Here is a 25,142-nt window from a genome sequence, read left to right as displayed (position 1 = left end):
GTCTGGCGGGAGACTATTCGTGTCGATGAGTTGCAAACAAACATGCTATAGTTCTCCTGTCGAGTGTCACAGGATGTTTGCTTTGCTGTAAGCAAGGTCTACCCTGTAGCTTTGAAATGGACCACGGCTATCAGGGTGCAATCTCTGAGAGTCATCGTCACGGCCATCTTTGATCTATAAACATGGCCCATACAGTCAGTTTAAGCTCCACAACCGTGAGTCTCTTTTCACTAATAAGGAAACCTGCCATGGTACCAGAACCATATATATCCTTTCTATATCATCCCCTAGGTGAAGACATATCACTCACATATAGATTACCATATCACACCATCTTCATCTCCGAAACAAGCGAAGGTGGGAAGTAACACAATGACCTCACTCCCACACCACTCAAACATATCTACATGTACAGTAGTGATCACCAAATCTTTATCTCAGACACTCAGTCCCCACATCCCGTGGCAATCACAAGCCCAATGCCGCTAGACAAATTCACAAGCACACGTACCAACCGAGCAGAGTATGGAGCACATGTACTCTGTACAGCCACAGCAAATTCTGCAGCAACCCATGAGACTACGCTAATGCAAGGATCACCAGTCTGTAGCATGACGTCGAACCAAAACAGAGTCCTATTGTCAACAGGTGGAGCAACCAACCTACACTACACTACCGCCCGTTACTGTAGTAAAGACATCGGCCCATCCTTACCTACTACAGTATAGACTAAATTAGTAGACACGGGAGCCATGCACGTCAACAAATCTAGACCAGAAAACGGCACGCTCCACCACCTTGATACATGTTTTGATATCATCGCACAGCAACATCATTGGCGACCACGTCCGGTGCTAGGGTGCTAGCCGTGTATAGGGTCTAGTATGGTTTCCGCAGCTGTGGACATGCATGACTGCCCAGGTGGATATGGGCATAGCGGTACATTGTACATCGGCAGGTCCTGGCATGAATGATGAATGATTTCTTCAAGGTAACGCAAACCTTACCCCCCTCCACTAGACAGTGGCCACTGGGCTGATGATTGCAGACGTCGATCACCCCGGATTTTGGGGCAAATCTTTACCTTTAATTCTCGTTCTTTGCATGTCTGTCGTGTCACCACTTGACATTCTTGGCTGGCATGGAATGGTATGGTCGAGTAAGGGGGAGAGGGGGGTTCTGTGTTGTTTCCTGCATGGACTATGTGTAGCCAATAGGCGGAGTAGTATCTGTCTCCTGTACACATGAACGCTGATACTCGCAAAACATCAATGCTGTCTACTGTACCCCATATGGCACACAGCACTATATCAAACTCCCGCAAACGCCACAAACCAGTCTGGTCTACCAATGATCACCCCAGGCACCCCCTCTAAAGCACGGCCAACATAATACTCGTCTAATAAACGTCCTAAATTAACACCACTGCGCCATCAAGGAAGTCATCCCACACCCCCTCTATCCCCGAACACCAAAGACCAATAACAGAACTCAGACAGACGCACCAGCCACCACCCCCAAAAGCCAAGGTCCAAGCCCCAATTCCCAGTCCCAATCCTAGCTCGAAATCAGAATCCCAAGCTAGCGGTGCAGCTGCAGCATCCAGAAACCAATGAATAACCCGCACTAGCCCCAGGACCCGACTACCCCATACGGAGGATGTATGCACAACCCCCCCTGTACATGTACCATGTAGCAAATCACGACCACGTATGGCTACCTTGGCAACCCTTTAGCATCCCCCCTACAGCTCGGAGTGCATGGTGCATTGACTAGTCGGTTTCTTGGTCCACCCATGCCCTGCAGGGTGACGAAGTATCCGCGCACTAGGGTGGGTTTGGCCAGTTAGAGGGAGAAGGCGAGGAAATGGGGCTTGTAACAGAGTACTGTAGAGGGATGGATATGATTAGGCTGCATGGTTTGATCGTGCTATTGGTATGTTCGTGTGTGTGTGTGTTACTGTTGGTGGGTGATTTGGCTCTTTACACTTCCCTTCCCCGCATTTCCATCGGTCCTTGGCGTGTGTTTCTTTTCTATTTTCTTTTTATTTTCTTGCTTTTTTCGGCTGCTGATTGCTTTTGTTTTCAGGCAGAGACGTTTTCATACATGGCTCCTGGCCTTGGCTGAGTCTTGGGCAGGGGTTTTGGTTTTTTTTTTTTTTTTTTGGTTTCTGGTGTGGGCTGATTGCTTACGGGGATGTTCCTTGTCTGGTTATGGCAAGAGAAGGTTCGAGAATGGTGATAGGTTGTATGTGGCTGGGATTGGTGAGCTTGAGCTTGGGTGCTTGGGTATGTTTACTGTTTGGTTAGATGTGTACGATGCAGATTGGTTGTGAGGATATACTCCGATTTGGTGTATGTTCCATCGTATTTCTATGATGATATGATGATATGATGACTTTGCAGCAGAGATGATATGTCATTTCAATTAAGCGATGGCGAATACTATACTGTAGATTGGTTACCTAGGAAGGCCGAGTTTGAAGCCTAGGTGCATGTGTGCAGAACAACCCTAGACACAAATTAGCCCCCTTTACACATAGCAAGATAACATCGGATGTCCCGGGGCCAAAACCCAAGCATAAGCCAGTATGCAGCCATGAGCCTTGTGTCCAGAGTAGGCCAGATAGGAATCACATGTCCGATATCCGGAGCCCTACCGTAATAAACAGTTCCCTGTACATCATACCAAAGCCGAGTGACGACGATCATATCATTAACGTTCAAATCCCGTTCAGGATTGTAGATCACATCGAACCCATGGTTGCAACACACCAAAAAGAAGAAAAATATCAAGGAACAGGATAGGACAGCGGCACAAGCATTATCGCCCAAGGTACTCCGTACTGTTGAGCCGATGAGACAATCCAGATCAGTCCCACAATACTGTCATACACAAATCGTGTACATCATAGAAACAGAACGTTATCAAATGATACCACAAAAGCCAAAGTGTTTCACCTAGCGCCGGCCCGAAAAAGGCGTGTAAGGAGTAAAGTAGCAGAGCGTAACGCCCAGAATAAAGGATTCAGGCTAATATGGCATGAAACAACTCTATAGACCTCGATCGTTCTTTCATCTCACCTTTTTTGCTTCTACACCCACAGTGTACTCCATAAGCGCAGATAGTATGAGTTTTTTTTTTTTTCTTGCTCCATCGACAATCAGGAAATGAAATGCGTTGTGGAGTCAAATGAGGTCATTTGCGGCTTCTGCCGTCTGATCGACTTAGCTGGTTGTTTTGGTTGGTTTACTTTTGAAGTCTGGAACTTAGTCCATATCTCGTTGGCTTTTTTTTTTTTTTTTTTTTTGGAATGAAAGTGTTACTGTCTGGTTTTACGGTTACAGATCTGCGCGATCTGCGATTTTCATCACTTTAGGTGTTTAGAGGAGATCGGTAAAGGTCATTCCCGGGGTTGGGAGGTGCACGTCATATAGAAGAAGGGTTACTGTCGTGCTTACAATTTACATCCTTGCGTTGATCCTCGGATAGCATCGGATGACTGAGACCCAGAGTGAGATCGAGTGAGATCGAGACTGAGACTGAGAATTGAGTCAATCCCTCGCACGTGCTTGTAGATAAGGGCGAGTCTATCGAGGTTGACTGTATTATTATATTCTAATGTATTCTACACAGGATTGTAGGATTGCAATGCGCGAGTCAGGGGTAGCCCCTACGCACTTACAGTATACTGAGGTTTATTTTCAGGCAACCATACCTGACCAGCACCATAGACAGAAAGTAGGCAAGAATTAAACAATCACACCACACAAGTGCCCCACGCACCACGGGGAGTCATACAGAAATGTGGTAGTACTGGCAACTAGCCTACCCCATACACCCACACAAGCACGCCGAAAAACACTAAAAGGACACTAGACCAAAACCTACAGTCAGAATGAGAAACCCAAAGAATCAGGACCTACAGTAGTGCCATGCACCTGCACCCCATACGTTTAAGAAGCGACACAGGCAAGCGAGCCGACGTTCTAGACGCCCTAGTGGAAAGGAATGGCCCGCAGCGGCCACGGTAAGGGCGCATCTTGATCCCGTGCGCGACGATGTGGGGAGTATCCTTGCGGCGTGTCGGGCTATCCTGCTTTTAGGGGGAAACGGGGAAATTGTGGAGAGATGGGAGGGACCTTGCGTGCTACGAGGAAACAGCTAATCCTGTGGGTGGGTGCGCTTGGAAGTTTACTTGTGTCTTATAGGTGTGCTCGGAGTACGAACTGTGAGTTGCTTAGGCGCGATATGGTATGCCGAGGGTTTCGGCGCTCGGTGATTTTCTCGGCGTTTTTGGTTTTGTTTGTTTTGCTGTATTCATGATACTATCTATATGGCTACTGTATGTGGTGTTGGTTTGTTGATGCTTACATGCACATCCAGATGCAACAGTAGTCATTCTACATATGCTGTACAGTATGGAGGCGGCATTCTCCTCCGAGTTTGCCTCCAAGTTGACAGCTTCGAGACATACGGTCTGTGCTTCGATTGAATTTGTTAGTTGCATATGCAAATTTTTGAAGACCAGACCATGTGTAGATCAATATAGAACCTTGCTACCTGACCGCCAAGGTTGCAATGGGAGTGGTTCTACTATAGTCTGGATTTATACCTTGTACGAGTACTGTACTTTTGATTCGCCTCTAAACGCAATTACAGATATATAGAAATAGAGAAATATATGTATGGCTAGAATAATAACTCAATTGAAGTCACAAGGCTGCAATGTTGAATCATCTATCTACCCTTTACCCGCCAGTCAGAGACAAGTCAGATACCCTGAAGCCAATTGATAGGCGAACCAAGCATCTCAGAGCCGTGTCAAGCCCAACTCTATCTGGCTAGAGCCCTACAGAACCATGACATAATGGTTGACTTATCCGTAACAATAACTTGAGTAACTTACCTACCCAACTTCATCACGAAACCCCGTTGATAATATTGCGACCTTATCACGAAACGGTGAGCGAAGTGGGCCGCACATTGGAGCCTCCAATCTTGGCTCTCGGCTTGTATCGGAGCCGATTGTGGCCCACGCTGTAGTCCGGAAGAATTAGGATGTTCCTCGCCAGCTATATCCTGGATGGCCTACAGAGAACACATATGCAAGTGAGGTTCGTGCGTGAGGGATATGTAAAAAAAAAAAAAAAAAAAAGGACTTGGCGTGCAGGGGATATAATTATAGTGTAAATGTATAATATATTATTGTGTGTGGGTAGACTCGGGAGAGATCTGGATAGTGGCGAAAGTGAAAAAAAAAAGGTGAAAATCCGGTGCTACAGGTGACTGGGTGGAACTGTGCCCAAGCCCGCCAGGGGTACACCTGTCATGAAATTTCTTTCACGGATGTGGCGATCGTGTGGGCTGAGGAACTAAAGTGCTTCGGCGGGGATTCTAGAAAATCTAGAAGGGCTGGGCAGGCCGGGTGCGGTGATATACCGCAAACTAAAGATGTCGAGATTTTTATACTGACCGTAGCATTCAAGAAAACCTCATCGCGGGTCTATTAGTCTGTTAAGTCGTTTGTTCGGGTTTAGCCTGTTCGCCTCCATCAAATGCTACAAATGCGACACGAATGCCACAATGTCAAAGCCAGTGTCAAAGCCAGTCAATTCCTATGTAAGGTTGAACATGCCACATACGCGTCCACGAGTGTTGGGAATGTGCCAACTATGAAGCTTGTGTGCAATCTTACCCAACCGGTTTTGGTTAACGATGGAGATCGGCAGGGCCGGCGATCCCAAGGTGACGCTGGCTGTAATGACATTACTGTAATAATTGAACCGTGGGTCATGGATTCACATTCCGGTCTCGGATGGCGTGCTAGCGGCCACCGTGGGCCAGTCTGGTCTTAAGATTGGTGCTGCATTAGGAATTAGGTCAGGAACCGTATTATTATTATTGTAACACATTATAGTAGAAGTTTTATCGAAGATGATGGATGGCTGGGGCTCAGTTCGCGTGGGTGGAGTCAAGTCGCCACGCAGTTTTCCAGAAACCCATGACATGGAAGGAATGGTATCTCCCGTTTTTGCTGTAGAATGCCCCCTGTCCATATTTACTCCCTTGCTGTGGAAGATTTCGTCATGATTGGCGTGTCGCCACACCTGGGAAGAGTCACAGCCAATCAGGGAATTGCCACTAAAAGCCCAAACAGGCAAAAAGAAGAAGAGAAAAAAAGAATAGAAAAAAGACCAAAAAGAATATCTTATCGCTCCACTCGACTCCACTTTGGTATTATACGGTTTTCCTCCCTTTTATCTCCCCCTTCTGCCTTCTGCACATTCAAAACCTCCACTTCTACATATACACTCACTCTCTCACATACACATTCACACACACACGACCACACTCCCTCCTTCCCATTTATCCTATGCTACAATAATCACTCTGGATTCTCGTCCCACACGCAGGGGACTGGTGAGAAAAAAGCCGAAGATACAGGGTCCCCGACGCAAACTTTACGCTATGCTTAAGAAGAAGACGCTGGCGCCGTCCCTCTTCTTCCGGAATCATACTCCAACTACTACCCCCGAATTGTCTCCTACCTCCTCAGACAGCGATTCTGAAGAGGATATGGAATCCTCTGGCTCCCGACCGGTCAGCCTGGCCGTCTCGGCGGGAGCCTTCTCTATGCGCCCGACCCTCGACGAAGTCCTGGCCAATGTCGCACCACCCCCATATACCCTCAGCGCCTTTATGGCCTACCTCTCCCAGAATCACTGTCTCGAGACTCTCGAATTCACCATGGAGGCCAACCGTTACCGGGAATCATACTACGCCTTTACCGACCGCTTAGGCCCCGCCGCTCTGGAGTCCGACGGCCCAGAAAGTCGGCACCTGTGCATGCTCTGGCAGCGCTTGATGAATGCCTACATCTTCCCTGGGTCACCAAGGGAAATCAACCTCTCCAGTGAAGTGCGTGACGACCTTCTCCGATACTCCACCGTCACCGCGCCTCCCGTCCCGGAGACGCTGGATTCCGCCGTCAAACGCATTCATGATCTCATGGAGGAATCCATCTTTCTTCCTTTTGTCAACTCTCACACCACATCCCCCTCCATGCTCGCCTCCTCTGGTCCCCTCCTGGGCCCGGAAGATATCATGAGCCTGTCATCGACCAGTCTGGAGGAGAATCCGATGAAAAAGGTCCGGTCGCGTGCCAAGCGGACCTCCCCTCAGTCATCAACACGGGATCTCCCATCAACGGGCCACAGCCGCTCGAACATGTCACTCGGCGCCGCGCATGCCATTGGCAAACGCACTTCCGGTGCTTTGCTCGGTATGAGTGGCGAGTCTGCCTCGTTGGCTTTGACCGATGACAGCGGCTCTCCCCAGTCCAGTCCCACCGCCGAGGAACCCATGACGCCGCCCACCACCCCGCCTGCCAGCGAACCACATCTCCCCATCCAAAGCCCTAAACTTCGCACCGAGAACCCGTGGAAGAAGATGGGTATGAAGCTTGGCTTCAAAAAGCGGTCTACTGGTGGCAGCAACGGGGGTCGCGACCCCAAGATCCTCGGTTTGGACGACTAAACCCATCTTTCTCTTCTCTCCGACTTTACAAAACGGACATACCTCTTTCGTCCTTTCTCAACTCACGACATCTCCATGACCACCTCAACGATATCTCTACACACCCTCGCATGAATTCCGATATGCATCTCCTACGACTTGTTAGCCTTTTCGAGCGTTTATATTGGCAGTGTATGAGAGCATGATGCATCGAAAGCATATGAAACCGGCGTTTTCCTTCTTTTTTCTTGTTACTTTTTTGGCGGATGGCATCACGGGAAAAGAAACCCTTATATATCATATCATGTTCTCATCTATAGATTGGATGACCTCAGGTCTTCCGGACTGGATCCTGGCGTTTTGTTGAGACTATGTCTCTATATCATATCCTCCCCTATGGAGTTTTATTTGTTGGATCAATAGACTTGATACCCCACTTTGCATCTATTCTCAATTGTACTTGTGGTTGTAATCTGTAGTCTATCTTCCTCAAATCTTCAAGGAGTGAAGATGTGGACGTGATATCATTGGCACTGTTAATCAATGCAGTCACAGTCCATAAAGCAAAAGACCAAATACTTCCCACCGCAATGTCACCTTCCAAAGTATTAAAATGGCTGAACCCAATCCCAATCCATACTGTATACTCAAACATGTACACCTTATCACATCCACCGTCCTAGCTACCTAATTAGCCAAATCTCCAAACTAACTGACCACACATCCACACCTACAACACTAAACAACCAGATAATCAAGCCATCCACCGAACCATGGAATACCCAACTATATCCATCTCCCAACTCTCTTTCCCAATCCAAAATCTTGTGAAACCCAATCCCAATCCGTACAAGATCCAAACTCATGACTCGCACTTCGAACTTTACACCTCACAGCGTCGTACAAGCAGACACAGATCCAAGAATTGAAGGAGGACATGAGGTTCATCTTGACTCTTAGGGCCTTGGCGTTGTACAGGGTTGGGTGCATGTGTAACCCTATTGATTTGTTAGGTACGTCGGGTCATTTCGATGTTGCATTGAGTGTGGATACTGGGTGTTTTGTATTGAATGTGAAGGATTTGGGATTGCAATTAGAACTTGCGAATGGGATTGGGCGTGGAAGGAGATATGTATAGATGGAGGGAGAGAGAGCAATGACACCAGGGAAGAGATTGGTAAGAGTACTCGATATTGATATTGATATCGATAGTAATAGCGATAGTGATAGCAATAGCAATAAAAGCACAGCAATCCGTCTTCAGTCCAGATCAAACAGCAATAAATCAAACAGAAACCCTCCTCCCACCCCTCGTCTCCAAAGCCGCAATATCAAGATTCCACCCAGCATCTCTTAAACGCACAAGATACCCCTCAAACCGAGACTCTGCATTTAAACAGGAAAGAGTCCGTTCAAGGACATCTAGGGTAGGACCCGAGCCAGAAAGATCCGCTGCATCACCCGGCGAGGAATCCTTCCTCCCTCGGTTTATGCGTCCTCTTTCTTTACTTCTGCCCCGTTCAATCTCTGCCTGACTCTGTTTTGACGAATCCATCTGCATCAGGATTCTTGCTGCTAGTAATGCATGTGTCCATGCTTTTAATTGGTCGATGATTGAACAGTTTCTTTTGAGGAGGATTGATGCGTTCCATGTTCGTTTTGGGGCTTGAGATTGTGAGGAGGGTGTGAGGTAGAGGAGGTAGGACTCTTTTGAGAATAGGCTTGTGAGTTGGTTGACTGGCATGGTTGTCTTTATGCCGTTGGTTGATGTGCCGAAGAATGAAGATAGGGCGAGGCCTATCTGGGCTGAGCCTAGATGTTCCGTTGATGTTGATGTTGATGTTGATGAATGGCTTGTCCATCGTAGTGCCCCATCTCGATGGAAGATGCGCTCGTGATATGCTACATCTGCGGGTGTGAAAATTGTCAACTTGCTGGTGACTGCTGAGGCCGACATCGAGTTCAAGCTTAGCTTATTTGCCAGGCTTGCGTCGGAGTCAAGTAGAGCCGAGAATGTAATGTTCGCCCGTTGTCTGTTCAGGCTTGTCATCTGTACTGCGCGGACAGCGGCGTAGTTCATGCTAAGATGGAGGGCTAGAAGGAGCAATAGTGCTATCCAGGTTGTTGTGAAGCTGTTAATGTGTGAGATGACCACAGATCCGACCTGTCCAAAGTTAGTGACCGATGCCCAGTTAATTTGAACACTGAACGCAAAAAAAAAAAAAAAAAAAAAAAAAAGAATAGAACAATATAGAGAGAACCTACCAGCATTCCAAACAGCGAAATAACAGTCTCCTGGGACGAATCTTTCTATACAAAATGTCAGCTCTCCCAAATCAACCTCAACCAACACCACGAGAGGAACAAAACATACAGCATTAAGCTCCGCCAAATTCCCCCACCGTGCAAAATGAGCACTTAAGCTAGCCTTCGAACTCCCCCCAGCAACACCACACAATGCACGCAATACTCCCGCCGTACTGAGAACAGTAACCCGCATCATACCAGCAGGAACCATCGGCGAGAGACAGTCCATGATCATGGCAATGTCATTGAAGACATCTGCGGCAAGTCTATAAGTCTTGCATTCTGGTTCCAGGGCTGTGCCGACGCGGTGAGCGAAGAGGATTGTGGCTATCCTGCCGGATATGTCTTGTAAGATGTGAAGCAGGAGGGCTGATGTTGGGGATGCATCTGCGTTGCCGACGCCGACTCCTGTGCAATGTGTAAATATTGGGGCTTGCATTGGGAAGAGTGGGATTGACCTTGGAGAACGGCGCGGGAGGAGAGGAGACCTGCTATTGAGCTACAGAAGGCTTGGAGGGAGTCCTATGGGTTGGGTTGGTTAGACTTGATTTGGTATTCGGCTTGATATGGCAGATTGGCGATGTAGGTGATTGAACAGTATCCGTGTTTAGTGCATGGATTAGCTTACGAAGACTTGATATCTGATATCCCGTTAGCATTTGTAGATCATGTATGGCACAGACAAGACGACAAAGCACAGTTTGTTTGGTTTGCCTTGGAAGACTCACGGTAGATAGTCATCACTGACACTGTGAGGGTATCCGGAAGGAAGAAACACATCACTCAGTGAGCTGACCAGAGGCTTTGTTGACCATAAGGAGGTAGACGAGGGAGATGTCTGTTCAATATCAGTAAGGTACCAGGGCTGAATATCACCATCCCATGTTCGGATCAAAGCGAGACATCATTATAGTATGTTATCCATAGCATTGAAATGAACAGACATGTTTTTAGTGCACATGGTTGGGTCCTGTTCATCCGGACAAGTTGGTACGTGCCACGTCATCCTGGAACCAGGGTAGTGTTCGCAACAAACAAGCAGATGAGAGATGCAAAGCGTCAGGAATGCAGCCATGCTGGGGTTCAAAGTCCGAGGAATGTCTTACCATAACATCCACCCGACCCGATGAAGTTCGCCTCGAGGCGCCATCCCCGGAGTAGATGTAGGTTGCGGTGGAATTGCCAGCCTCATCTGTCTCCTGGAAGATCAGTCTATCGGATTCACTAGACCCCATGTTGATCGAATGGATGATAAAGGTCAAAATCTGGGGTTAGAGGTAGGTAGGAGGCACGTGCTTGAGACCACGTCAACCCTTAATTGCTGCTATAAAATTGGCATGATAGGGCAGGATATGCCCTACTGCAGTAATAACCTTAAATGGTCACATCTTCCAAGCTTGCCTCGAGATAATCCATTGCTATGATAAGTGCTCCCAGAGCCTACTATTGAACAATGAATGTGAATCTTCAAAAGATCAACCCAATCAGATCTATGTATAAAAGCTCTTCGCGTTTCCAATTGGAAGCGGTTGCATATAAAAGAAGAACACCGAAATAAATCAACCACCAGCGCCGGGTACAGAAAGAAGGAGACAGAGCGGAAAAGAAGCGCTCTGTGAAAAAAGTGTCCTTGCGTATGGCGATTGACCAACAGCAAGAGACAAGGTATAATGTGAAAGAAGTTTTGGTTGAGGAAACGAGTGGCCGATCTGAACATCAGATCCAAGTCCCAGCGACCGAAGCATCACCACGGTCGGCCAGGTTCAACACCACCTTTCAACAGCAGCAGCCTCGACTCTGGGAGGGTTGAAACAGAATCCAATCTGCTGCTCATCGCTCATCACACAACTTCCAAAAAGAAGTGTCATGCCCCATCGCTCATATTCTAGTTTGATCTTTGCCAGGGGGCGCTTATGCGAACATGCTGGCGCCGCCAGTCTCGATAGCCTCCATCTCGGCCTGAGTCCAAGGAAGACGGCCGAAACGCGAGGGGAGCTCAGCGCGGTCGAAAAACTCGCCGTTCTGGGGCTTGACGGGGCCAAGCGACGCGCCAGAGTGGCCGCCGATGGTGCTGTTGAAGGAAGCGCGACCGAGAGGGCCGTGCTGCTGGGCCTTCGCGCGGTAGGCCGCGAAGGAGTTGGGGAGAGTTCCAGTGGGAGAAGCGGGGTGAGCGCGAGGAGCGTGGTCAACCGACTCTGGAGACAGAAATGTTAGCTCAGGGTTCGGATCTCGGAGGGACTCGAGGGATTCACGTACTAGGGATGGAACGCTTTCCAACGAAGCGGATGAGAGGGGTGCGGGCAGCAGAGCAGAGAGCGGAAGTAACACGCATTGTGAAGGTGGGTTATGGAGGTGGTGTAGGTGAGAGGGTTGAGATCAATTTAACGCGAGTGTGCGAAATTGAACGGGTCCGGTAGTATCCGAACCGACCCGGAGTCGAGAGAGAGTGAAAGTGAGGTGGTGAGCTGGATTATGAAAGTGATAGTAGGCGAGATTGCGATTGAGAAGAATACAGCTAGAGAGACAGAGATGCAGAGAAAGAGACTGAGGAGGAGCGAAGAAGATAAGAAGTGCCGGCGGGAGGGTTACCGCTTTGGGACCGGGTCGGAGCCGATGAACTGCTTAACGGCTACGCGGTACAATCTCAACCACGCAACACTCCTAAATTGGCCACTAACACTGCGGTTGTACGTCTGTCAGACTTCTGCTCGGAATTTGACCCGGCTTCCTCTATTGGTAGACAGCGCCGTAGACTGGGATCCCCAAACTCATCCCCGCAGTGTGAAGCCATTCGCGGTTCCCCGACTCTCAGATCCTTTCCCACTTTGCTCTCCCGGTGAGCTCCCCAATTATTGACTGGGATCTTCTTTTCTTCTGAAGCTCTCCTCCACCAATCGTACGATCTGAGCATCTCCAAGTTTATTCCTTTGTTCCACCCCGCAGTCGGTTGCGTTAACGTTTCCGGTCCCCTTGTGTGAATACGCGGAACTCATACTTCGAAAGGGTTTCACTGCCCTAACGAGAGAATCCTGTCCCTGAAGCATTACAAATCGCCACATCTAATAATTCGATAAGGCGCCACTCAAAGCTTGGACCCTGACTAAACATCCCGACTTCACCCGCATATCATAAGATGCACGAGGTATTGCTGTTCGCCTCGGTCCCGGCACACCAACACTATGAGCTCCTCCAACAGCTTGCTGGTCTGACAGCCATGCAGCCCCGCCACTGCTTGGAGCGGCGGCTGATCTTCAAAGCCTATCGCAAACCCGGTCTCATGGCGGGGCGCACGGGTGCCAGCCAGGACATCCAGTCGGGGGACCTTCAGCGGCTGAACAAGATGCTCAATGGAAGCATGTACTACACCCAGGTGGTTGGCCCAGTCACTGAAAAGGACTTTGGTGCTGCAATCGATTCCGATATGCATATGGATGGTACAGACGAGAAGCCCGAGGCTTACCGGTATGACTATGAACATCAGCCATGGAGGTTGGAATTTCGAGATATCCCGGAAGCTGGCACTCGCTCGGCTGTCACATCGCGTCAGATGTCTAGTTCATCCTTGCCATCGGGAGATGTCATGCCGGTCATGAGTGCGTGGGGCTACAAGTGAGTGGTGTGACTTGGATCTTATGATTGGCGGCGCTAATGAAATCTTAGCTTCGTGAACGAGCATGTGGTTGAGGGTGATCTGTTCGTACACAATGAAATTGTGATCTTTTTGCAGCGGGTTCTGCAATACCCGACCGACCAGGAGCCAAGTCAACCTCGACAGCAGATGCCTCCATTGAAGGATATGATGCCGTTAGAAAAGAGCGGGAGCTACGTTCTACAGGCCTCCATTACTGTTCAAGACGGGAGCAACCAAGAAACGATGAAGCTAGCCTCGCAGCATCTCTTCGGGCTACGCGAGCAATTGAAGTCGGTAATTCGTCTCGAGCAGGCAGACCGGCTCTCTCTTGATACGAGGGCTAAGTAGACGCCTCGACTGGCTCTAGCTGAGGAAACAAGGCATGGAATGTTTTAGAACTCGCACATAATTCATCAAAAAAGAAGATACCCATCTAGCGATCAAAACAATATACACAATTTATGTCATCTTTCATTTTTCTCTTCTGACTTGACCCATTCAATGTTCAAACATGTGACTTGGTGACTCCGCGTCTTGGTCTTGGCGCGTCCCTAGATCTCCAACTTCAACACACACAAGGAATTGAGCTGCAGCTCCAATTAGCCCTAAACCCTTCAAAACGTTCTCTCTCGCTCGCATCGTCAGAATGGCCGAGGGGCCAGCTAAAAGGAGTGCCTCTCCCCAGGCCATTTCACCGCCTCCGCTACGCCGCAAGGTCGACCCGACTGTCACCAGTAGGTTCTCTGGCTACCTTGATTGATTAGCTATTGATATATGTTTATAGAGAAGTCGGTTGCCAATTTCTTCACTCCGGCCTCGCAGAAGAAGCCTGAAGTAATTACATGGCGCCTCATTGGGACGAGTTGCATCATCGGAAAACAGACCTCCAAGAACCAAGTGCCGAGTCCCTCTGAGAAACGCCGTATTGCTGGATTTGATCTGGTATGTGTTCAATTACCTGTAATGATGCTAAAACAGCATTGGATGTCAGAGCTATGCTAAAAAGCGCTTCAGGACTCAACATTGATCAAGACAAAATCCGGCAATGTGTTCCCAAAGTCAGCAACAGACTGGCAATGGTGGAACGACAAAGTTCCAGGTCGTCTGAAGGAGCTCAATTCCGAAGGGTCAGCATACATATCTCAGCGAGAAAACCCTGGCTTACACTTTACAGCTACCAAGTCGTGATCTTCTCAAACCAGAAGAAGATCAGCGTTCAGAAAGACATCAAGGGGGGTCGAAGTGAATCGAAGAGTCTCTCGAATTTCAAAGAGAAGATGACTGTTGTCTTGACGCAACTTGATATTCCCGTGAGCGTCTACGCAGCTACTACGGATCCTGAGTACCGCAAGCCCCGTCTCGGGATGTGGCACGAGTTCTTGGATGACTATGACCTTGATGTTGCCGGTGTTGATTTTTCTGGCTCAGTCTTTGTGGGAGACGCAGCTGGACGGCCTGGTGATCATTCGGGTGTGGATCGGTAAGCATCTCACAGTTGCTTTTAGTATTTCGATGGATGCTGATATGATCTAGTGGATTGGCCACGAACATGGGCATGTCCTTCAAGACACCAGAAGAGTTCTTTCTCGGTGAAACAACAGAGCCAGCGACAAAGCTGTTTGATCCGATGCTCTATGTGAAGTCGGAAGAGGAACCTGGTATGCTATCCCTCTTTCCACAGAGAAGTTATCCCCAGGTCAAATCGATGGCTAATTCATATAAAAGCCAAACCATTTACTCGCAAGCACCCCTTGGAACTAGTCATCTTCTGTGGAAGTCCTGGTGCTGGCAAATCTACTTTCTACTGGACTCATCTGGAACCTCTCGGTTACAAACGAGTGAACCAGGATATGCTTAAAACGGTATGCACTCGCATCACCCATACGGAAACTCCACCGAATTCCCTGCTAATCAAGCGCAGCGCCCGAAATGCCTCAAGGTCGCTCGCGAACACCTTGAAGCTAAGAAATCAGTTGTAGTCGGTACGTCCCATCCTCATCCATACCCATCAAACTGACCAACAAACTAACCCAAGAACAGACAACACAAATGCCGACCCGGAAACAAGAGCCTATTGGACCTCCCTAGCAAAGGAGTTGAAAGTGCCCATCCGCTGCGTCCAGTTCATCTCAACCCCAGACCTCTGCAAACACAACGACGCTGTCCGCGCATCTAACAAAAACCTTGTACGTACCCGCGTCAATCGGCAATATCCCGTGTCTTAACCAGCCAACACCATAACACCCAATGATGCATCTCTATACTAACATCCTCCGAGAATCCCGAATCTAGAACCTCCCTTCCAGGAATCGCCTTTGGCGACTTCGGCCGCCGCTTCCAGGCACCCACGTTAGACGAGGGATTCGACGATATCATCCCTGTCGAGTTCCAGTTCCGCGGCAGTGACGAGGCCAAGGCTCTTTGGCGCCAGTACTGGATTTGAAAGTATCGATGATATTAACACTTGATGTTCTTTTTCAAGGTCCTTTCTCACGGCTTGGGTTTTGCTTCTTTCTAGGCTCCATCAATACCATGTCTCATCTCAGTTCAGGTCTACAGTACAGTTGATAATATGAAATATTGCATAGCAGCTGGGCACGTACATCTATTGATAGCATTCGGTTTCCTAATCATTCAAATGACCACATCAAAGCGGAAAATGCCCATCTGGACTGCTTCGATGAAGACAAAGGGATTTGAATCTGGATTCCATCTAAACCTGAATCAATGCATTTCTTTACATTCCTTTGTTGCTTGTCGACGCATGTAAGATCTAATCTAATGGGTCTGACATGAATGAAAACAGGTTTGGGGGATATAGTTTGTTTCATTATACCCTCTACAGTATACATCTAAACTTCTCAGCATAGGTCTAGACCTAGTGTCTCGTCTGAGATTAGAGTGTACGACTAAGACATTATTCGGATTGTGCAGATACATCCATGCATTAAAATAACCGTTATAGATACACAGACTATTCTTAGTGAATAAGTAACAATAGGTGATCAGATCCGATCCTGCACAGTAAAGTGCAGTATAGTTGTACCGCAACAATAAGCGATTCGCCACAGCAGAAAACCCAGAAGCGAAAAGAGAAGCGAGAAGCAGCGAAGGAAAAAAAAAAAAAAAGTTCCTGCATTGAATTACAATACCCAAGTCCAAAGGTACTCTCAAGCCCCCGAACCAGTTCCACGGGTATCCAAAGCCAAAAGCCCTAACCCTGCCCCTCAGGTACCCCCCCCCCTCAGGTCCCCTCAGGTACTCCAGATAAGCGTAAAGCCGGAAAAGTGAATCTCGCCAAGGCACCTGGAACACGTCGACCCGAGACTAATATCGCACTAGCTTCTGTTCCTACAGATATTCACCCGGATGGAGCTAGTCTGGGATCAGACACCAACGGTATCGCATCACTCTGCGGGTGCCTTGTGACATCGGAGCCTAAATCTGCACTTGTATGATTGATAAATGATTTGTAATGTTCTGCTTGAACATCGGTAACTTTTGATCTTTGTATTATGTTATTATCTGATTGGGACTTGTAAGGCGAAAAGAAATGAGGGAATGGCGGTAGTGCCTTAGACGTGGCGGACCCCCACCTAGCTCCTCTTTTACCGGTCGTGCATGTTCGGTGGACCTTAGGGCTTTCCTTTTCACCCCAGTGACTCATTGAACAACGAAACAGCTGTTTTGTGGTCAGGCACAAAGGACACAGGGCTGTCAGGTACAACTGACTGGTCGTCTGTGCATGAACTGGCTTGAGATGCTCCACGTGCCTGGACCTCGGATGATGCTGGGGCCATGCATTGTCATCCTCGTGTTCGCTGTGCATGTAATATGCGGGAGTTATTAGTGTATTGTTTGAGATAGGTCAATTGGGGTGAACATATGATATGGAAAGTGTAGGAGAGAAGTATAGTATGTATTTGCCAAATGAATACAAGATGAAGCCCGCCAATAGGTAAGCTGTGTGTATATTTACAGATATGGAAACATGTGCTTTTTTTCTTTTGCTTTTTGCTTTGCGCTCGGAGAGGCATGAAAAAGGGAATTGGGAATGAAGTCTATGCGATACAATGAATAGGCTTGGTGTATAGGGTATAATTAAGCAAAAAAAAAAAAGGAATGGACGGGTCTGAGCCCAGTCCGGGATATGGTATCCGCCTTGTCTGTATCTGTCAGACAAGACAGATACCGTATCCCGAAAAAAACATGACTGGGAAGAGAAGGAAGGACATGATCGGGCGAGGAAATAGTCGACCGGATCGGAAATCGTGAGTCATTATTGGACAAGCAAAGGAAAACACGGTGAGAGAGAGACATTAGTCGTGACAGGTGGCGCGTATCGAAACGCCGTGGGGAATATTCTATGGTCATTATCGTTGCGGGTCGCTGGATGGAAAAGAGCAAAGGAAACGAAACGAAAGGAAGACAAGCAGGGACGGCTGTCTAAGGTCGGGAGACCAGATCCTGGAAAAAGCGGAAGAAATTCCTCTTCTTCTCAGTTCGGCATGGGCCGCCAATTTCTGTAGCTGGCGCGACAGTCATTGGGCCGACGATGTCCTCGTCTCCCATCTCGGGGAACTTGTCGTGAAGACCGGGAATGCGGACATTTGCGCATGGGTCGATGTTAGACTGGGTCAAGGTGAGGGCGACACCATCTAGTGCCCCGAGCTGGTTGAGCATGGCCTCGTGTTGGGTGCGCCATGCGCGGTTGATGACCTCCCACTTCTCAATGGTGAGCCTGTAGATAGTAGAGGTAACACCGTAATGCTCGCCAGTACGGACAAGGTGCTTGGCAAAATTGCATCGCGCAATATCCCAGTCGGCGCGCACCTGCTGGAAGTTGCCAATGTCGCAAATCACGGGAACATACGGCTCGGGTTGGATGGTGAAATTGGCGTGACCGAGCTTGTTGGCCCACTCATCGTTGGGATCGGAAAGGACCAGGGGTGCTTCACCCGAGACAGTGCGTAAGGTGCTAGTTCGGGGCCGGTTGAACGAGGCCACAGATGGCTTGGAGGAAAGCGGGGGTGAGGGAAGAACTCCCATGAAACGGGGGTCGGAAGTCACACTCCAGTGGTGAGGCTCGCTGACATCGGCTACCGAGGGCGACTGCAGGGGCGACTGAACACGGGAAACAATGTTTGTTGAGTCGTCTCCCAACAATGGCGGCAGAAGCGGAGTCGTGGCTTGCTGCTTGTCATTGTCGTCCTGGCTGAAGCTGTTGGCCCGGGTAATATCAATTGGGCGTGCGCCAGAGTCGCTAACACGCTCCTCGAAGATGGTGCGAGCGGGCGAAGGAGGAATTGAATCGACACGGCTCAAAGGACCGACCACGGGGCTGGCTAGTGCGGAGGAGGCTGAGCCAGCGCGAGATCGTAGATCGTCTGGGAACGCATCAATTTCAGTGCCCGAAGAGTGGGAGCGCTTCCACCGGGTTGACATAGTTGAGATGCGTGAACCAATGCGCGAGACTCCCTTCATCGATGCGTCATCTGAGCGGCGCTTTTTCGATAGGGGGGTAGTTTCCATTCCAGTATCGCTGAGGTCGTAGTTATCCGAGTTATCCATGGGGAAGTATGACTCGTCGTTCATGCCACAATCAAAATGTTCTAAAGAACGGTTAGTACATATCTTCTCTCTTCCCGTGCGATACATACGGAAATATTGCTCTTCCAATGAGTCACGCGATTCCTCCTCTTTTACTCCGGTCAAATAACTCCTAGGGCTATCCATGGAGTTCTTGAGATCTGACGATACGAGGGAAGAGACGGAACTCGAAACGCGGTTGTGTCCTGTGGTAGAGAACAAAGAGATGGCCGGTGATGCCGGCGCGGAGGTGTTAATAGTCAACGGAGACAAGGGCTGCCGCGACATATCGTCGAGAGAATCTCGTGTCGCGTCGATTAATTGAGACACTTTGTGCATTATGAACGGGTGCCCGTGGCTGTATAAATGGAGATGGATCACAGCTCAGCATTGGCGACGAGCTTAGATAAAGAGAGAGGTAAAAGTCATTCCCTAGGAAAGGTGGCGGTGTGATCAGAGTCCGGGAAAGCGGGAACTGAGGGATAGAGCCAGTTAGCAGAGATCTTGATAGAACCTATCCAAAAATACCGAAAAAAAGCAAGCGACGTGGACCAAACAAGTTGGGGTGACCAGCTGGCTGGGCAGAAACGAACGTTTCGCGGGGGAATACTCACGATCAGCAAACGGGCCAGCAATGCAGGGAGATCCTGGTGAGAGATAGGGTACAATATCAAGAGAGAAAGAGATATACAGAAAGAGAAAGACATAGACGTCGGAAGTGAAAACTGACTAAGAGCCGATCGTCGATGCGAAATCCGAAAGAAAAATACCGGGAACCACGGAACCGCAAAGAGTCTGGAAGCCTTCCTCTTTGATTCTTTTTCTTTCTACTGCACAGAGTGGCCAATATAGTGATTCTATTCCATCCATTCTCTATTGTATGCTCTGCATTCCTATTTTATCTATTCTGTTTATTTTATCTATTCTCTTCTTTGTATACGGCTACACAACAGTCTAAAATCCAACTGTGCGATCGACAGCGTCTAGACTGGAGTGGATGCCGGGAACTACTTTTATGATGCCATACCGACCCAGTCGTCCATTCCTTATTCGCTTTAGTCTCGACAGGTGAACTCTTAATATGTTTGGGCAGTTTTGATGGGTCACTTTCTCTATTTTTTCTCTATTTTTCTGACCGTTTTCCATTTCTGCATCCACCCGTGATTCAGGAGCACAACGGTCCCTGTAAGAACTTTGTCCGAGTATGACGACCAGGTACAGTTGGAAATACCGTGTACGCTCCGAACGGGGACTACCCTTTACAGTAGGCGAACATGCAATATCGGAAGCCGTAGGTAAGAGAGGGGAAGGCAACTACGTCAGATCCACATGGCAGAATTGGCCACGGGGATTCGGGAACCATTGCTTTGTTACATGGTGATTGGCGACTGGGAGCCAAGAGGAGGGGAACCCATGGTCGTAGGGACGCCTCTCCGGGTGTGCCTCTTGAGGTGTACTCAGGCCTATTCTGTGACTTTTCTCAACAGGTCATTTTGCCTTCGGTTCTCAAGTATGGGTGGATATATCACACGGCTCTTGACTTATAACTTGTTTTCCCCTGGCGATCCCCGATCATATCTTCTACTAGAAACATCCCTGCAGGTCACTTGTCCAAGTTGGGCGACGCTGTCGCTGAAACGGGGCTAGCCTTTCTTAGTCCGGACCGACAGCCAATCATTATCTCTCGGCTAAATGAACGAGAAAAACCTTATCGAGGATGATGTAAGCCGAAATGAGGTCTCTTATTGGACTCTTGATAGAAGATATTAATCTAGACAGTAGATTAAAACTGCCACTGCTGTAGCCAGTTTTGCATCAGCGAGGCCAAGATTGGTTCCAAGGTCCGCATGCTACGACTGGCGTTTCTCGCCCGCCGGACATCCAACGGCACAGACATACCCCCCCTCATCTAAAAGCCCGCGGTAGAAACTCAATAGCTTGAGCGCCGGTTTGGAAGCGAGGTCCGCGCTGCTGGGATTGGAAATGCTTTCGAGGTCGGCAACCCACGCAGCAAAATCAACTGGCTCGACCGGATATTGCTCTTGAACGGCTGGAATCAGCGATGACCATGGCGCTGCCTCCGGGTTGGTGAGGTGAAACACGGCCCAGGGCAGGTCGGACGACCGATGACGTGTGTTGACAATCTCCACCATAATCGCGGAGAGGGTGTCCTATTTCGAGACGGATCAGCATGAGTTCTTCTCGGCCAGGGGCTTTCGGTCCCTTCGGCTTGTTTGAGCTTTGGGATGGTTTCTTACCACCGGTACCCAATCAACGGGCATTGATCCTAAGCGAGTTGGGATTTTACCCATCGCTTTCGACGTCGCGATGATCATTGGCAACCATTCGTGTGGATTCCATTGTCCACTCCGGCTGGTTGGTCCTGCGATCTGTCCAACGCGATACACCGTCGTAGGGACGTCTGAGCGGCGTGAGGCTTCGAGGCAGATACGCTCCGCGACGTGTTTGGACTCGCCGTATCCTTGGGAGAGAACGACATTGCTGTCCATGGGCTCTTCTGGAATCGAAGATCCCATCTCAGGTGTCCAGGCCCCTACTGTGCTGACAGAAGAGACGAAGTGAATGTGAGCATTGTTGCGGCTGCTCAGGCTGAAGTCGACGAAGCGTCGCACACCTTGAATGTGAGTGTCTTCGAAAGAGTCAACGGTGTGATTGAAGTCGACTTTCCACGCGTTGTGGATGATGGTGTCGACCGAGTCAACGAGCTCCTGGTATTTAGCCCCGTCAAGGCCAAAGCGTTCTGCTCCGAATGATGCTTGCAGGAACTCGGCCTTGTTCCAGTTGTCCAGGGACAGGCCCTTCTCTTCGAAGCCCTTTTGCTGTCGTGATACGGCGTCGGAGCGATTGAGACAGTAGACTTTAGAGATAGACTCGCTGCTCAGTAGACGATGAAGTAGATAGTTGCCCAATGAGCCAGTGGAGCCAGTCAAAATCACAGTGGTAGGCGCTTGCAATTCATTGTGGCGGACCTTCCGGACGGGAAGGTCGGACGTATACTTTTTCACCAAGTAATGGAGCTTCTTTTCGCGTGGAATTTCAGCCTGGGATTTCCCTTCCAGCATGGCTAGCACAGCAGTAGACAATTTCTCGATTGTCGGGTTGGCATAAATGGTTTGAGCAGTAATGGCTGCTTTCACTCCTGGGCGCAATTCGATGATCTTTTGCATCATTCGAGAGACCTGGATGGCCAGCAAAGAATCAAGACCAGCACTGAAGAAGTCCTGAGTACTGAATATCTCCTTCTCCAAGACACGCGCAATGGTTTGGCGAATGAATTTGGTGACACTCTCGGAATCCAAACTCTCCGGAAGATCTTGGTCAAATTCGTCGTCCATTCCTTGAGCATAAATCGCATCAATCTCCTCCTCAAATTCCCGAAGAACAGTCCGACGCTGTACAGTGCCCTTCGGCGTCTTCTTGAAGGCCTTCGTCTTGGGAGCAATGCCGATCCTGTTCTTCATGACTCGTCCGTGGCCAGCAATGGTTGAATTAGCCACCTGCACCGTCGGCCAAATCTGCTCGATAAATAGCTTGGTGTCCATGTCCGGCACATCATGGTTCAGCTCAATGAGCAACCCAGCTTGGAAGCGGGATTGGCCAACTACAACCGCACTATCAACCAACGGATGACCCTCAATGATGGTTTCCATTCCCACGGGGTTGAATTTCTCTCCGTTACTCAACACAATCACATCATCCTTTCGTCCATGGAACTTCCAGAGACGGGGGTGTGTCGGGTGTCGAGTGTACAGATCGTTGGTGTGATATTCACTGATGTCGGGATATGTATGGAAGATACCCTTGAAGTCGCGAGCATCCGGCTGTCGAGGAATGACCATCTCAAACATGCCCTCGCCGATATCCTGCATATCGACACCATATGTGTCGTTCCATTCAAAGTAACCCCAGTTAGCTGGGTCCTCTGGTACCATCGATGCAATCCAGCCAATCTCGCTGGTTCCGATCACTGTCACAACTGTGGTGTGTTGGCGGAGACGGTCTCCAACGTCTGGTGCAAGTGGTGCGCCTCCAAAGAGTACGGATTTGAGGTTCTTCACACAGGACAGTGCTTCATCAGAATAGCTCATGTCCTCCAAAACCGATGGTGGACACATTGCTAATGTCGGACGGCCGATTTGCATAAGTCCCACCATATGATCGACGGACAGTGGCTTCTCAGGGCCAATTAGGACAGGAACGTCAAACCAGACCGTGAATATCAAGGCCATCAGTCCCATGAGGTGGAAAAAGGGTGTTGTGCTCAGCACCAGGTCCTCTTGGCCTAAATGGAAGAAGGGAGCTGGAATGCGGCCTGCTGGCCATTGAAGGTTAGAGAGCGAGTCGAGAGTCATAAAGAAGCCGTTGGTGAGGTATACTGGCTTTGGCATGCCTACGGAAGTTAGCAGTGGACGGCACAATTCATATATCCAAGACCTACCTGTTGTTCCTGAACTGTGGATGATACATATTGTGTCATTTTCGGCATCGGCAAACGACTTGTTATATGGGTAATAGCGCAGACCAGGCTCCTCATTGAGGACGGTCTTGAGAGCGGGAACCTGGAAAAGCTCCAAGGCCTTCGAAGAGAGCCCCTGGATCTCCAGAGCTCTTGCCCGTCGCTCCTCACTGAAGAAGAACTTGGTGCAGTCGATCACTTTCAATAGGTGGAGATGAGCTTCATCCGAGTTCCTGGTCGAAGGCAAGAAAGCCTGTCAAGAATCGGTCAGCATACCTCCATGTCAACCGTATGGTGATTGTTCTCACCTGGTAACCGGTCTTCTGGCAGGCAAGCATGAAGACGAAATAGCGCACATCATTGCTCCCCATGTACGCCAGTGTCTCGGGCGACTGTGCTAGTCCGATAGTTCCTTCAATCCACCAACACATACCGTTAACAGCGTGTGCCAGGTCTTTCATGGTCAGGCTACGGAAGCCATGGCTAAGTTCCGAGCCTTGCGGGATGACTGCAAAGATATTGCTAGGGTTGTGCTTTGCATGGTCATCGACAGCTATCGCTAGAAGTCTCTTTTGTTGGTTCATAATTAAATCAGGTGAATAAAATATGAATAAGCTGGATAAACAGTGTAATGCAGAAATAGATGGTGCTCTGATGGACTGTCCACGGCGGGAATGTCGAGTTTTATAGTTCTGACCAGAGTGACTTGATCCAATATCTTGACCAAACTCTCTACTATCGGAAAAATGCCCTCTTGAACAGCCGATTTGCCGCTCACTCATGGATGGCTCCATTATGTGTGGGCTACATTGTTGCATGTGCAGATCATTTCTCAAAAAACAGGCCCACAGTACCCGTTATCCGGACCGGGCATACCTATGCTTGGTTCTGCCTTCACAAGAACCCCTCCCGGCATCAACATGCCGAACTTTTGACAGGGGTAAGAAGCTTGTCTTTTTTTTTTGTGTATAGTGTGGCGTTCATTAAGCATATGCATGTTCCCGAACAAATAGGCAAATAAGGTACCATATCATGTACACTATGTAACTTTCAAAGCATAATATCATGTGCAATAAATATACATTATGCATGGAAGATAGTTTAGGCGTCATACTAAGCAGCTTCCTTGAAATGCGGAAGTAGGATCTAGTGGCGTGATGCTAGTAATACCCAATGTTCTTGCAAGATTTGTATAGAAGTAGTCTATAGTGGATAGTAGAGTCTTTATTTTTGAATTATTGTGGTCCAGGACTAGTTCGGGCTCCACGGACAGTTGATTCGGAGTTAACTTTCCTGTGTTGGTACATTCTGCTGATGTACAGCCTCAACCGACGTGCCAAGATACATTGACTATACAAGCCTCATATGAGTTATTTACCTCAACTTGTGTACTCGGTTTGAATTCGATGGCATCATGCTATCCGTAAATTTCTGCAGTCTACGTACTATTGTGGGTAAGTCTAAAAAGGCCCACCCTGCAGCTAGGATCGTCTCGAGTATCTGTGCATATTTCTTATTTGAGTAATGTGTCGCGGATAATGGAGTATGCTAGTTATAGTCATCATGGTGCCGATATCCCGATGTTTGCGTTGTGATATCACTTGTCACATCTTGACGCCC

At 48.8% G+C, this 25,142-nt stretch overlaps 8 protein-coding genes across 8 annotated transcripts; 3 read left to right on the top strand and 5 right to left on the bottom strand.

Moving 5' to 3' along the window:
• Positions 1 to 5,561: 5,561 nt before the first annotated feature.
• N7508_004569 (uncharacterized protein) lies at positions 5,562 to 6,011 on the bottom strand (the record flags this gene model as incomplete). Its single annotated transcript, XM_058462635.1, has 3 exons — positions 5,562 to 5,618; positions 5,646 to 5,772; positions 5,806 to 6,011. 3 exons carry the CDS (start codon positions 6,009 to 6,011, stop codon positions 5,562 to 5,564), a joined length of 390 nt encoding a protein of 129 aa, XP_058321260.1.
• A 460-nt stretch (positions 6,012 to 6,471) lies between these two features.
• N7508_004568 (regulator of G-protein signaling domain-containing protein) lies at positions 6,472 to 7,539 on the top strand (the record flags this gene model as incomplete). Its single annotated transcript, XM_058462634.1, has 1 exon — positions 6,472 to 7,539. One exon carries the CDS (start codon positions 6,472 to 6,474, stop codon positions 7,537 to 7,539), a length of 1,068 nt encoding a protein of 355 aa, XP_058321259.1.
• A 1,264-nt stretch (positions 7,540 to 8,803) lies between these two features.
• N7508_004567 (RUS1 family protein) lies at positions 8,804 to 11,060 on the bottom strand (the record flags this gene model as incomplete). The annotated part of the gene is made up of 7 exons (XM_058462633.1): positions 8,804 to 9,682; positions 9,784 to 9,828; positions 9,893 to 10,233; positions 10,284 to 10,347; positions 10,454 to 10,466; positions 10,554 to 10,663; positions 10,932 to 11,060. 7 exons carry the CDS (start codon positions 11,058 to 11,060, stop codon positions 8,804 to 8,806), a joined length of 1,581 nt encoding a protein of 526 aa, XP_058321258.1.
• Positions 11,061 to 11,736: 676 nt separating this feature from the next.
• On the bottom strand, positions 11,737 to 12,157 carry N7508_004566 (alpha-ketoglutarate dehydrogenase subunit KGD4; the record flags this gene model as incomplete). The annotated part of the gene is made up of 2 exons (XM_058462632.1): positions 11,737 to 12,020; positions 12,082 to 12,157. The coding sequence occupies 2 exons, from the start codon at positions 12,155 to 12,157 to the stop codon at positions 11,737 to 11,739; spliced, it is 360 nt and encodes a 119-aa protein (XP_058321257.1).
• An 801-nt stretch (positions 12,158 to 12,958) lies between these two features.
• Positions 12,959 to 13,804, top strand: N7508_004565 (mediator of RNA polymerase II transcription subunit 18; the record flags this gene model as incomplete). The annotated part of the gene is made up of 2 exons (XM_058462631.1): positions 12,959 to 13,434; positions 13,486 to 13,804. 2 exons carry the CDS (start codon positions 12,959 to 12,961, stop codon positions 13,802 to 13,804), a joined length of 795 nt encoding a protein of 264 aa, XP_058321256.1.
• A 298-nt stretch (positions 13,805 to 14,102) lies between these two features.
• On the top strand, positions 14,103 to 15,899 carry N7508_004564 (putative DNA 3'-phosphatase Tpp1; the record flags this gene model as incomplete). Its single annotated transcript, XM_058462630.1, has 9 exons — positions 14,103 to 14,190; positions 14,241 to 14,398; positions 14,471 to 14,583; positions 14,631 to 14,936; positions 14,990 to 15,114; positions 15,182 to 15,318; positions 15,378 to 15,438; positions 15,497 to 15,642; positions 15,735 to 15,899. The coding sequence occupies 9 exons, from the start codon at positions 14,103 to 14,105 to the stop codon at positions 15,897 to 15,899; spliced, it is 1,299 nt and encodes a 432-aa protein (XP_058321255.1).
• A 2,003-nt stretch (positions 15,900 to 17,902) lies between these two features.
• N7508_004563 (uncharacterized protein) lies at positions 17,903 to 19,384 on the bottom strand (the record flags this gene model as incomplete). The annotated part of the gene is made up of 2 exons (XM_058462629.1): positions 17,903 to 19,068; positions 19,117 to 19,384. 2 exons carry the CDS (start codon positions 19,382 to 19,384, stop codon positions 17,903 to 17,905), a joined length of 1,434 nt encoding a protein of 477 aa, XP_058321254.1.
• A 1,511-nt stretch (positions 19,385 to 20,895) lies between these two features.
• Positions 20,896 to 24,106, bottom strand: N7508_004562 (putative NRPS-like enzyme; the record flags this gene model as incomplete). Its single annotated transcript, XM_058462628.1, has 4 exons — positions 20,896 to 21,216; positions 21,304 to 23,456; positions 23,505 to 23,775; positions 23,831 to 24,106. 4 exons carry the CDS (start codon positions 24,104 to 24,106, stop codon positions 20,896 to 20,898), a joined length of 3,021 nt encoding a protein of 1,006 aa, XP_058321253.1.
• Between the last annotated feature and the right edge of the window lie 1,036 nt (positions 24,107 to 25,142).

This window comes from Penicillium antarcticum (assembly GCF_028974205.1).
Source record: "Penicillium antarcticum strain IBT 31339 chromosome Unknown utg000004l_segment0_segment0, whole genome shotgun sequence".
Taxonomy (NCBI): domain Eukaryota; kingdom Fungi; phylum Ascomycota; class Eurotiomycetes; order Eurotiales; family Aspergillaceae; genus Penicillium; species Penicillium antarcticum.
This window is presented reverse-complemented; position numbering and strand designations above follow the sequence as displayed.